This window comes from Dufourea novaeangliae, unplaced genomic scaffold (assembly GCF_001272555.1).
Source record: "Dufourea novaeangliae isolate 0120121106 unplaced genomic scaffold, ASM127255v1 scaffold221, whole genome shotgun sequence".
Classification (NCBI taxonomy): domain Eukaryota; kingdom Metazoa; phylum Arthropoda; class Insecta; order Hymenoptera; family Halictidae; genus Dufourea; species Dufourea novaeangliae.
Window position 1 is genome coordinate 2,034,465 of NW_015374115.1, and position 12,688 is coordinate 2,047,152.

General features: G+C 38.3%; 1 protein-coding gene across 1 annotated transcript in view; it reads right to left on the reverse strand.

The window, feature by feature from the left end:
- Positions 1-12,688, reverse strand: part of LOC107191055 (fibrillin-2-like) — a 32,844-nt gene that overhangs the window by 7,911 nt on the left and 12,245 nt on the right. The window contains exons 2-22 of the mRNA XM_015580002.1: positions 11,087-11,169; positions 9,598-9,705; positions 9,372-9,506; positions 9,175-9,277; positions 8,886-9,070; positions 8,248-8,496; positions 8,000-8,155; positions 7,273-7,557; positions 6,468-6,590; positions 6,139-6,387; positions 5,936-6,055; positions 5,594-5,809; positions 5,306-5,505; positions 4,910-5,090; positions 4,277-4,582; positions 3,743-4,084; positions 3,180-3,305; positions 2,592-2,925; positions 1,971-2,137; positions 1,507-1,835; positions 201-627 (exon numbers count right to left, since the gene is read on the reverse strand). Of these exons, the coding sequence (XP_015435488.1) occupies positions 201-627; positions 1,507-1,835; positions 1,971-2,137; positions 2,592-2,925; positions 3,180-3,305; positions 3,743-4,084; positions 4,277-4,582; positions 4,910-5,090; positions 5,306-5,505; positions 5,594-5,809; positions 5,936-6,055; positions 6,139-6,387; positions 6,468-6,590; positions 7,273-7,557; positions 8,000-8,155; positions 8,248-8,496; positions 8,886-9,070; positions 9,175-9,277; positions 9,372-9,506; positions 9,598-9,705; positions 11,087-11,169 (4,424 nt within the window). The remainder of the gene's footprint in view (positions 1-200; positions 628-1,506; positions 1,836-1,970; positions 2,138-2,591; positions 2,926-3,179; positions 3,306-3,742; positions 4,085-4,276; positions 4,583-4,909; positions 5,091-5,305; positions 5,506-5,593; positions 5,810-5,935; positions 6,056-6,138; positions 6,388-6,467; positions 6,591-7,272; positions 7,558-7,999; positions 8,156-8,247; positions 8,497-8,885; positions 9,071-9,174; positions 9,278-9,371; positions 9,507-9,597; positions 9,706-11,086; positions 11,170-12,688) is intronic.

Here is a 12,688-nt window from a genome sequence, read left to right on the forward strand (position 1 = left end):
TGTGCAACAATTTCTTAGAACAGTTAAACACTTCACAATTAAAAAAATATACGATTGTAAAAATTCATATCTATAATTCAGTTCATGAGAACACGATCAAACGTAATGTTATTTAATCGCCCGCTAATTCCACAGTTGGAGTCCTTTGAGACATTTCAGTCAAACTGTTCAAGAGCTCAAATCTTCCAAAGAGTACTCACCAACACAAGCATTTCCCGCTTCAACCAGGTCATAATTAGGTGGACACTTGCAGGTGTACTTGCCCTGAGTATTGATACAAGTACCATACTGACAGGACTGGGGATTTTCGCATTCGTCGATGTCCGTGCAGTTGCCTCCGGAGCCATCGAGCTTGTAGCCTTCGTTGCACTCGCAGCGGAACATGCCGAAAATGTTCTCGCAACGGCCGAAAACGCACAAATTGTTGAACATCTCGCATTCGTTTATGTCGACGCATGTTTGCTCGTTGTTTTCGTCTGGATGCATGAAACCCATCTCGCACTCGCAACGGAAGGAGCCGGGGTAATTGAGGCAGTGGCCGTTCTCGCAGAGGGTGTTGTCGTTCGCGCATTCGTCGATGTCTTTGCAGTCGTAGCCGTCGCCCCTGAAGCCGGCATCACAGACGCACTGGAACATTTCAAAATTTCTTCTTGGTAATATGTTTGAACATCGATATTTTTCAACATTACTATTCTTGATTTATTCTTCGCGAAGTATTAAATATCGAGAGGACATTTTTTACGCGAGATACCCTTCATTGATTAGATGTGACAAATTGCTAAACTATTTGTTTATGTTTATAAAAGGAAAAAGGAAAAATTTCGTTCGTCGAACTTGAAGGAATCTTGGGAGAAGAATTGGAACACACTGAAATAAATCAAGTCTTCCCAGAATTACAGTCACTCACGGAAATCATCGTATACCCCATAAAGAACACTTTAATGAGATTTTTTATATTTGTTAAAATGTTCCTATAGACTAGCGTTTCCCGAAAAATGTTATACGGGACAATAGTGCTCCGCGGAAACTGAATAAGTTTTCCGTGAAAAATGATTTTTTCTTTACACTTGGATTTACTCATTTATTTTATTTATTATTTATATCTACCTGCCCCACAAGATAATCAAGGTGTTCCATTAAAATTTCAGAATTTGACCGGTAGATATAGACTAGAACGCTGCTATAAACTAGTACATTTTGTTACAGAATAGTTGATATTGTCTCATATGTTAATAAATAAGCGTGATACTACACAGACTTATTATTTACATTACTCAATATGACCTTTTATAACACCTGTATATAAAACAGTCTGCACGAGATGCTACTTAATTTCACAAAAATAACGTAGATATACCATTTAAAAAATGTATAAACGAAGGTAATAAATTATATAGTATAGAATAATGAAAAGGACAATTGCACGAATAAATCGTACAAAAATTAATTAATACTTTTATTTAAGGAACAATAACAGGAAGTAATACTGATTCTCATAGACATTACCTTGAACGAACCCTCCGTGTTGATGCACTGGGCATTGGAGTCGCAGCCCCCGTTGTTGGTCAGACACTCGTTGATGTCTCTGCACTCGACGCCATTACCAACGAAACCCTCGTGACAGGTGCACTCGTAAGAGCCTTGAGAGTTCTGACACTCAGCGAACTCGCTGCAGGAATACGCGTTCAGTAGACACTCGTCGTCGTCGGTGCAACCAGGACCTGCTTCCGGTTTCACAGAATATCCTTCCTCGCAGCGACAGTTGAACGATCCGATGGTGTTGTAGCATTCGCCATAACCGCAGATATGAGGCTGCGTTGTGCATTCGTCAACATCTGACGACGAATACGAAATTTTATTCGAATCAGACGAGACTAATGACCGTTTACTAATTTGCTTAACATTCTCTTAAAGGGAACATATAGAAGTTTAATATACGGAAACGTATCTATAATAATGCTTTCTCTTACCTACACAAGATGCTCCATCCTTCCCAGGTAGTAGTCCATCTGTACAGGTGCATATGTAGCCACCAGGTATATTGGTGCATTTACCGCCGTTACAAATCCGAGAATTTTCTTTGCACTCGTCCACGTCCACGCAAGATCGACCATCAAGATTCAGGGCGAAACCGGTACTATTAACAAAAATCGGTAGAATAATTATTTTCCATCTTTTCTCGAATCGTTTTTTCTATGAATTATCGAGTAATTTTAAAACTGTACTGAATAGTAGCAACCATCTGTAACCCTACTACGGTCGTCAATTTCTATTTCAACCCAATCAAGTATTTGTTTCCTTCACTCTGTTGCTACTTTACACACTCATTCGACTTAATCTCTTCAGGAATGTTCTTAGGTTTGTAAAACGTGTAAGGAAATTGTTACTGCCCTATGGGTTTCCCCTTCCTCGTCGTTATTTCGAAAGTATAAGTGGACTAAGGATGGTAGCAGGGTCAACACCTACTATAGGTCATTTATCCGAATCCATAGTTTAATAAATTAATTCATGAAGACAGGATGTAAACAGAAATTCAGTGTGTGAAAAATAGTATCGTTGAAAAAAACATTTCTTTCAGTAAAGTGATTCACCCGCAAGAACAAGAGAAGCTTCCAGGTGTGTTCAGGCAAACGTCCTCGCATCCGCCATTGTTCACCGCGCACTCGTTTATATCCTCGCAGTGGGACTTCAATCCAGTCTGCTGGTAGCCATCGTCGCATATGCACTGATACGTTCCCATCATATTTTCGCAGACACCATTCGAGCAGATTCCGCTGGTTCTCGAGCACTCGTCGATATCCTTGCAGGACTGCTTGTCTGGACCTAACTCGTGGCCAGGTGGACATTGACACTTGAAGCTGCCTTCGGTGTTTAGGCAGCTGCCTCCACGACAGAGTCCTGGCGTTTCCACGCATTCGTCGATATCTGAAATTCCCGACGCCTTTCGATTAATTATGCGTGAACCCTTCTTTTAGATCTTAATTCTTATGCCCTCTTATCCTGATTTTCTAGACCATAGAATGGCGAAGCACATTCACAGTTTTGTAAATCATTTTATTGAAATGAAAATGGAACAGTAAGTAGTATCCAAAGTGAATTTAAAATGTTTCGATACATAAATTATTTTTGTTGATATATAAAGAGGGATAGATATTGAATCTTTTCAAGGATCTACTTACCCATGCATATTTTCATTATATCACTGCTTCGATATCCCGGATTACAGTCACACTGGAAATTACCAGGTGTGTTCCTGCAGGTACCATTTCCACAGACACCGTGCATGATCTCGCATTCGTCGATATCTACATAAATATCAAAGCATATCTATAAATAACAATGTGAACATATTAAAATTATTATTGTATTATCCCTATTATAGTTGTAGAATATGTACAATTTCATAAATTCTTTTCTTATCAATATAAATAATTACACATTATATAACTAAAATGAATTGTGGTGGATAGAATTTTGATCCATACAGGTTGATAGTATTTTTTTTAGATGACGTCAGTGTATGTATCGACACTGTTGGGCCCTACACTTACCACAGGTACGCAGATTGCCTGGTTTCAGGCGTTTCTGGCCCCGATCTTTTATTGCCAATAACTTGAAAACGAAGTGACCAATATAATTCCATCATTCTTGACTTTCGTTTTATTTTGACATGCAGAATCGCACTTAAAGTTTCTGACATCAATATTTCTCATCGAGACAGTGAAATTCAGAAATAACCCACCGTTACACTTGATCCCATGCTCATCCAGCGCGAATCCCTGGTTGCACTTGCAACTGTAACTGCCCACCGTGTTTTTGCACCTTCCGTTCAAGCACATCCCAGGAAACTCGATACATTCGTTGATGTCGTGTTTATCCGTGAAACCGTCTCCTCTTGGACAGAGTTCGTTATGAGCATGGGTACCTGGTTTCGGGCAGGATTCGCATCTTTCGGTGCCCCATGCACGACCCACTGAACAACAGCAGAGGCTCTTCGAGAATTGGCCCTCGATCGAATTGGTACATTGGCCGTGACGGTACTCCATGTAGCAGGTTTCTTGTCTGGTGTCTACGCACGTGGTATCTGAAAATCGCACAGAATTTTATATTAAATGAGGAATTTATAAGTTTTTGAATGAGGGACGATTAGGAAAATCTGAACAATTTGAGAAGATTGATTCTTTTTTATTGGAGGATGAAGAAGACTTAGACGTCTTTCTGGTACCATTAAAATTATGGTGAACAAAAAATTTGGTGTTTTATGAATGAAACTTACGAGTGGCATCTAAAGTCAGTCCAGGAGGACACTCGCAACGGTAGGATCCGTCAGTATTGACGCAGGTGCCGCCACCTTTGCATATTCCACTATTCAGTTCGCACTCGTTAACATCCACGCAGTCTTTTCCACCGAATTTCGCGTACCCCTTGTTACACTCGCAAAGATTGTGATCGCAGATTTCACAGGGGCTTCCCCAAGCAACCCCCACAGAACAACAGCACTCTGACTTCAATGCCAGTCTTGGTAAATTGTACTCGCAGCGACCGTCTATCATTTTCGTCCAGCAACTACCCCTCCTGTTATCTACAAAAATGTACAACAATAAATTTTTAATCAATTTATATAATCAATAATACTAACAATAACAATGACACTCAATTTTCATTTATAATCTTTATTAGAATAAAATATCGAAGGTACTACTAAATAATTCATCATTTTCTGTCAAATATATAGTACGAATTATAATAAGGAAATTTTGCTTTAAAAATACTACTTGTACTAAAAAAAGAGGTGATTATTTAGTAGTAGCTTTATATTTGTTGCGATATTTAATAAACGTTGACAAGAAAAGAATACAAGTTGAAAAGGACGCTAGAAGAGGTTCGTGTGGGGTAAGAAAATTTATACCCATGCAAATGTGACCAGTGTGATCAAGAACGTATCCAGCGGCGCATTCGCACTCGTACGAGCCCTGTGTGTTTATGCAAATCCCGTCCAAGCAGACGTCTGGGCCAAGTTCGTCGCACTCGTCGATGTCCTCGCACATGTGATTCTCCGTGTTGAATCTTGTACCGCTGGCACAAATACACTGTTCAGGAAGAATTTTTAATAACATTTTCATCCAGCTTTAAAATTTCAGACCTACTATAAATTGCATTCGACTAAAAGAATATTAAGTTGTTACCTTGATGCATTCTATTTTACTTCATGATAAGCTACAGAGAACACTAAAGAAAAGTATTTATCAAAGAAATCTAAATGACTCTTGTGTTTTCTTCGATAGTAATAATCAAGTACACTTGCCTGGAAACTACCAGGTGTATTCCGACACTGCCCTCCACTGCACAATGATTCCTCCAGTTCACATTCATTTATATCCGTGCATATCTTCCCAGTGGCGTCCACTTCGTAGCCACTGTCGCAGATGCAACGATAAGTTCCCATCAGGTTCTCGCAGCCACCGTTCACGCAAATGTTCGGATTTTGTGCGCACTCATTGATATCTATGCCAACGAAACGGAGAATTACTAATACTAATAAAATAATAATTTTTAAAACTTAAATCGAAGTAATTATTTTTTGTTCAATTACCGTCTCCATTGTAAGTCATTCCTGCCCCATGAGGACACAAGGCATCGAATTCACTTGAGCCCACAGACGGACATGGCTGACATGTGCTTCCCCAGCCCATGGGCTGTCCCAATATCACGGTGCAGCAACAACAACTCGATTTTGTTACGGCTGTCGATGTAGGATTCGAACATTGTCCATCCCTATATTGCGAGTAACACAAGTCTCGTCTTGTGTCTGATAACAAATAAGTATTCAACAGTTTACATAAAAATCTATACACTTTTATTGACGCATTGTAAAACATTTGATCACAAAATTATTATTATATTCGATTAATCAATAGAAAATACTAATACCAACCTAAGCAGGATCTTCCATCCGGGCCCAAATTGAATCCAGGATGGCACTCGCACCGGAAGCTACCGGGGGTGTTGATGCAGCGGCCATTTTGGCACGGTCCGCTCAGGCACTCGTCGATATCTGCCCAGAAAAACCGTGGATTGTATTAAATAATATTTATTTTTATTATTTAAGAAACTGTTATTGCGCTCTAGAAACCTCACCGATGCAGTGACTCTGGTCTGGTCCAATCCGAAAGCCAGAGTCGCAGACACACTTGAAGGTTCCCTCCATGTTCACACATTTTCCGTTTTCGCACATTCCATTTGTCGAACATTCGTCCATGTCCACGCAGAATGTGCTGTCCCGAGATGCAGTGAATCCAGATTGGCAAATGCAATGATAAGATCCAGGCGTGTTTTCGCATCTGCCGTTCAGACATATTCTTGGATTGTCGGCGCACTCGTTGATATCTAAAGGTGTTCAAATCGATATTAAAGAGTGGAAGGAATTTTTTTTCTCGGCGTAAAAGAGAATTAAAGATTAACAGTACCGATGCAAGTATTCTTTGTAGGTGACAACGCGTAACCGTCGTTACACTTGCAATTGAAGGATCCGTTCATGTTAATGCAGTGGCCGTTGTTGCACATGCCTGTATCCTGGCATTCATCGTGGTCTGTACAGAAAATTGTTGTGCATTCAAACCTTTAATGTGCAATTTCTATGTAAATAAATAACCATGTACTTTATTAACTTACTTAATATTGTAAAGAATGTTTAAAAATAAGCTGTGTCTAGAAATCTTCTACAACTACGTAGTTAATTTCTATTTTAATAAATAATTATTTGTTCTGTTCTGACAATTTTAAAACAGTTAAAAATCTTATAATGTCGTGCAAATTCGAATAATGTAATTTGACAATCTATTTTGTAAGCCATTATGGGACTGTGGAAAATTTTATATGTACTGTTACATAAAATTAACATTGCAGAAAATTTTGAATCCTGATGTAACGGATTTTCTATGGTAATTTAATGCGTATTGGTCTTCGGGGGATGGTATACATTGCGTAAACATTCATAGTCAAGCCGTTAAGTACAAATGTGGATTCTTTAATTCCTTGCCTTATAACATCGAGTCAGACTCGTAAGAACGATTTCAAAATGGCTTTAACAAATTTATAATTATTAAATCTTATGAAATATTATTTTTCCGGTATTAATATTTAACTTTCGAGTTAATGTACACTTGCAATAAGTATAGAATTGTTTTCATTTCGGAGTAATTATTAACAATAAAGTAATTCTGCAAAATTCGTAAGGCAATGTATCCGAAATTAGTGAATGAAACAACGTACCAGTACAGTATCTGCCTTCACCAGACACAACGAATCCTGGCGGACACTGACAGGTGAAGCTCCCCTCGTAATTCTGGCAAGTGCCGCCCTGACAGTAACCCAACAGGCACTCGTCGACATCCTCGCATCTGCCTGCCTTCTTGGTGAATCCTGAATAACAGTCACACTCGTATCCGTCCTTCGTGTCGATGCACTTCCCGTTTCCGCAAATGTCCGGACGCAGCACACACTCGTTTATCACTGTGATCGGCTGCAGTTGTTGCAAACAGAGCCTGTTGTAATCGTCTATAATTGAGTAACAACAAGGAGTCCCGTTATAATGGCTAGTAATAACAATAACACGACTGTTTGGCCATCTTACATTACACTATTAAGTTACGTAATCGCTGCTTCTTTATTTTATTTTGCCCCATTTAAAAAAAAAAACAAAATTTAGGGCCTTATGAATTTTTCGTAAAAAAATTTAATGAATCTACAAAGCATTAATTTTGAAAAAGATAAAAAATAGAATTTATGAGTATGCAAAAATAAAAAATGGAATTTAAGAGTATAAACAGATAAAAAAAGTAGGATTTATGAGTAGAAAAAGAGGATAGGAAGAAAGAGTAAATTAGGAAATTAAAAAAGGGACATATCCAGAAAATCCAATTATTCCACAAAGAATATTTAGCCAACTTTCTCAAAATTGTATGTTTGCTGAGTTGGTCTTTCTATAATTTTCACATACCACTTCCAAGATTAGGACAGATGTAACACTCGTCACCCCAACCTCTGCCCATATTCTTGCCGCAACAGCAATCCTTCTTGCTCAATCTCATAGCCAGACGATTTTTACATTGACCGTTTCTGTTCACGGATGTGTAGCACAACCCCTGTCTTCCATCTAGAAATTGATCACCAAAGATATCCTTTAAACGATTGCATTAACACTACAAATTAGCTAAAGAATAATTATCATTAATTTCATGTTATTACCGATGCAGAACCTTCTATCCTGACTCTGAATAAATCCAGGATTACACAAGCAATAGTAACCCCCGTTCGTATTTACGCATCGTCCATCGACACAGATTCCTTCTTCTTGGCATTCGTCCCTATCTTTGCAATCATTCGTTTCAGGATCTCTGGCCTGTCCATCAGGACATTCACAGGTGAATGAACCAGGTGTGTTCAAGCACTTTCCACCCGCGCATAGTCCTGGTATAGCTTCACACTCATTGATATCTATAGAATTTATCCAAATAAACAGCACTTGGTTTAAGCTTGCAACAATGGACAAAGATAGTGATAAATATTGTGATAATATACGTGACTGCGGTTGTTTATGCAAATTTACAGTTTTCAACACTAATATAATACAAACTAAATTGCACTGAAATTTCTTTTCTATACTATAAGTTTTAATATGTTCATGATAATAAACAGATAATATTGAATTTTATTAGAATCTTTATTTTGCTACGTTCTGAAAGTCAGGGAATCCTATACACCCATAAACATTCATAGTTCAGTGATAAATGAGTGAGAGAGAAGCTAGTAAATGAGCCATCGATTTACGAAACGATCGTAAAATCGCGATAATTACTCTCTATAATTAATAAATGCACACTCACCGACACATTGGCCTTGGGTGGTCTTCAAGTGTCCCAACTCACAGTCCAACCTGGCAGGACATCTCTCGCAGGGGTGACCCCAACCCTTGCCCACGGTTGCGCAACACAATTGCCTCGTGCAAACAACACCCTGAAGATTCGCCAAACATTGTCCATTCTTCACTTTGGTGTAGCATGGACCAGTTCTGTGAAGACAAACCCAATTTTTTTTTTAAAAAAGCAAGGAACTGAGATATTTTAACAGAGGGTGATCTCAGGTGTATTTTCTTATAGGTCATGATGTATTTACCTGTAATCTGTTTCACACCGTCTTCCGGTGTAACCGTAGATACAGGCGCAACGATCTGGTCCAATGCATCTTCCTTGGTTCAAGCAGGGTTCTCGACAGATTGCTGTTCAGTGGAATTAATCGATAGAAGATCAACTGTATCGAAACTGAGATTTATCTAAATTACAAATTTAATTGGATATTTCTTAGCAACTCACGTTCGTTGCAGAATTCTCCTTGATACCCGCCGCGACATTGGCACCTGCCGTCGACGCAATTCCCATTTATACAATGCGCCCTGCATCTACCGGATTCTCCCCTGTCCACCGTGTTACCGGTCTCGTGTGTAGAAACTGGGGAGACAAATAAATGTGGAATTGAGAGTCTAGTGATATTTTTAAAGTATGATCGACAAAGCAGAAAGAATGAAATATGTTCGTTCACCTTTGGTTTGACTGTTAGCGCAAGATGAGGACACGCTGCCACCCTCGCACAAGCAAATATTTGGCCTGATGCATCTGCCCGTTGGGCCGCATCTTCTTGTACATACAGCTAGAAGAGATAATTACCTTCTAACTCAAAGATAAAGGTGGCACTTAACTTTCATGTAATCGAAATGATTTGAAAGAAACTAAGGACATTCTTTTTCACATCAGAATAAAGTCTGATCAATTTTATTCTGTAGGGGAGACCGGGGTTGAACAGGGGTAAGTTGTGAGAGGGCTACACAACTCTTGAAATAATCGAGACAGCGCTATGATAACAAATAATTAATAAATTATGATAACTATTAATTAAGATAATTAATTGATCTCATTAAGAAGATAATGATATGTTGTTCTAATTAAAAGGAGACAATTTACGTTATGTTGAGAACCCATTGGTTGAAAAATAATATTGTGTTGAGCTATTTAAAGGGAAAACAATAATGTTATGTTGACTGTTTGTAATTATTAGCATAGTTTACATTATTTCTTGTCTTTCATTGCCTTTCATTACTCGGACAAAACGTAGCAATCCGGCTCGGTCAATTTTCCACGGTCATAATATGTTTAACAATTAATTTAAGAATATTTCATTAATTTTAATTTATCTCTAGCTAAAATATAGACTTTTTTGTATCATGAAATAACTAGCTTTTAACCCCGGTCTCCCCTACTCCGAAGGAACGATCGAACATTCCATCTAATTCTACAGGAGAAAGGAGCACAGACTAAAGAATGATTCAAGAGAGAAAGCTACATCATTAACCCTTCATGACCTTTGTTTATTGACAGCCATTATCCCAATGAAAAACAACCAACAGTGATCACTCCTCTTCCATTGCTGTCTTCAATCGTTAATAAACGAATTTTATTAACACATTCACCGCCGTGTCGGTCGTCGGTGACCGTCACGTAATATAAACTCAAATGTCAAATAATACAATCGACGTGGACATATAATCAGCCTTAACAGGCTATGCGATAAACGTGTCCGAAGTGACCGAAAAAAAAAACATAAAATAAAAAGATCCAGCAAGCAAAAGGTCTTCGTGCTACAATATGGAACAATAAAAATTTTCTTCTGTCGACCATCAAGAGTTAAACATTGCAGGTATCTGTTCAAGTGTGATCTCGATAGGCGAGCAAGAGCAAACAGTCCATTAAAGCAATTTCACCCGAGTAACCGATCGGTCGTGTCGCATGAACGTTCGTTCGTCGGTCAATTGCGCAATTATTATCATCGTGTAAACGCGGCGTCGATCGTCGATCCTTCTTGCCCTGGTCGATCGTCGACGCTAAAATTGAATGCGCCCTCTCGAGAGAGACAGAGTGCCCACGGACAGCGCATGGACGCTCTTATGAGATCATGTCCAATTACAGGAAGCGGTAAGCACACGGGGGAATTATAATTGAGGTTTAATTCGAGATGGGCGCAGCTTCGTACTTACGAATCACGCAGAGCCCGGTCTCCGGCTTCTTCGACCAGCCTGGGCAACAGTAATTCTTGTACCTTGACCTGCACACGTTCGGCCTGGAAAATTACGCGGACAGATTTTGTAGTCTCCTGTGATGGAAATTGACGTATGGTCGTCGGTGGGTCTCTTCAGACCCGGAGGTAAAGTAAAAATACACGATTTAGTGATAAATACGACCGTCGAGAATTAAAAAATAAAGAAAACCGATGATATTTTACAGATCGTTCAGTGAATGTTATCTTGTTAATGACGAACAAGTAAGGATCATTCATAATGTATTACTGAACAATTATATGTAAGTTATGTGATATACACTGCGTGACATAAATAGAAAACCACCCTAAAATTTTCAATTCTTATGCATTGTGAAAATAAAAACGAACCACTTTTTTTCTAGGGAATATAATGTATTCTTTTCTGGAGTTCTTGTTTGTTTTTATTTTAACGAAAATGCGTAAGAATTGAAAATTTTAGGGTGGTTTTATAGTTATGCCACGCAGTGTATAATAGAACATGCACTACCGGCCAGAAGTATGAGACCAAAATTCATGATTGTAGTAACTAATTATTTTGTAACGATTCAATAAAAGTTACGGAAACAATGTATTTACAAATCATTTTCAATCAGTTTTAGCACATTACTTGTACAAAAGTTTTCTAGAATAAGATTTTCCTTTCATATAATTATCAGGCCTGGTCCCATAAATTTGACACGTAGTCTACTTGGACCTTTATGGTAACTCGAGCTTCATTTTCTTCTTAAGTATTTATAGCCTATAGGCTTCTGTAAAATGCACTAAAAGACAAAAGTTTCATCAGGTCCATCGAATTTTCTATCATATTCAGAACTCAATAGGATACTTAAAAGAAACATATCCTTCTACATTTGTTCTTGATTTGATGGGTTACTTCAGATAATCTCATTCTGCATAAAAATCGGCTGTCCAGTTATCAAAATACAATAGTCTCGTAGAGGAGGTCCCGCGATAACTCTGAACCACCCATTAACATTGTTCTCGCATTGGGGACGCGTTATTCGATACCGTTGTGTACGTTGCAATATTAATCCATTCAAGTTACGTATGTCTCTGACACGGATCATTAGCCATCAAACATAATTGCTCAGCTGGTCAATAAAAAGATAGGCTAAAGATGCTCGTAACATATTCAAGGAATAATTTCATATCATCCTTTATAATTTCCTTCGATCTCGAAATGAAAATACAAGTCAGAAAGCATATTTTAACTTCCAAATTCTCGATCTTAAAATATAATTATGTATAACAAGAACATCAACTCAAATATTTCAACATTTAATATATTCATTTGTAGCCAAGGAAAAACGTTTAGGTATTTACGCCCCCAACCCATAAAACCGATTAAATATGTATGTATATTTATTGTTCCCCCTCAGGGTTACAAGGCCGCTGTTACATTTCTCACGCTACAAACTTATCCTATACGTATACAATCTACAAAATATACAAAATTTGCCTCCCTCTTTCTTACTAGAGAGAGAACCATAAAACCGATTAAATAATAGCTCTAAAAATACCGAACGCTCAACAACCCATG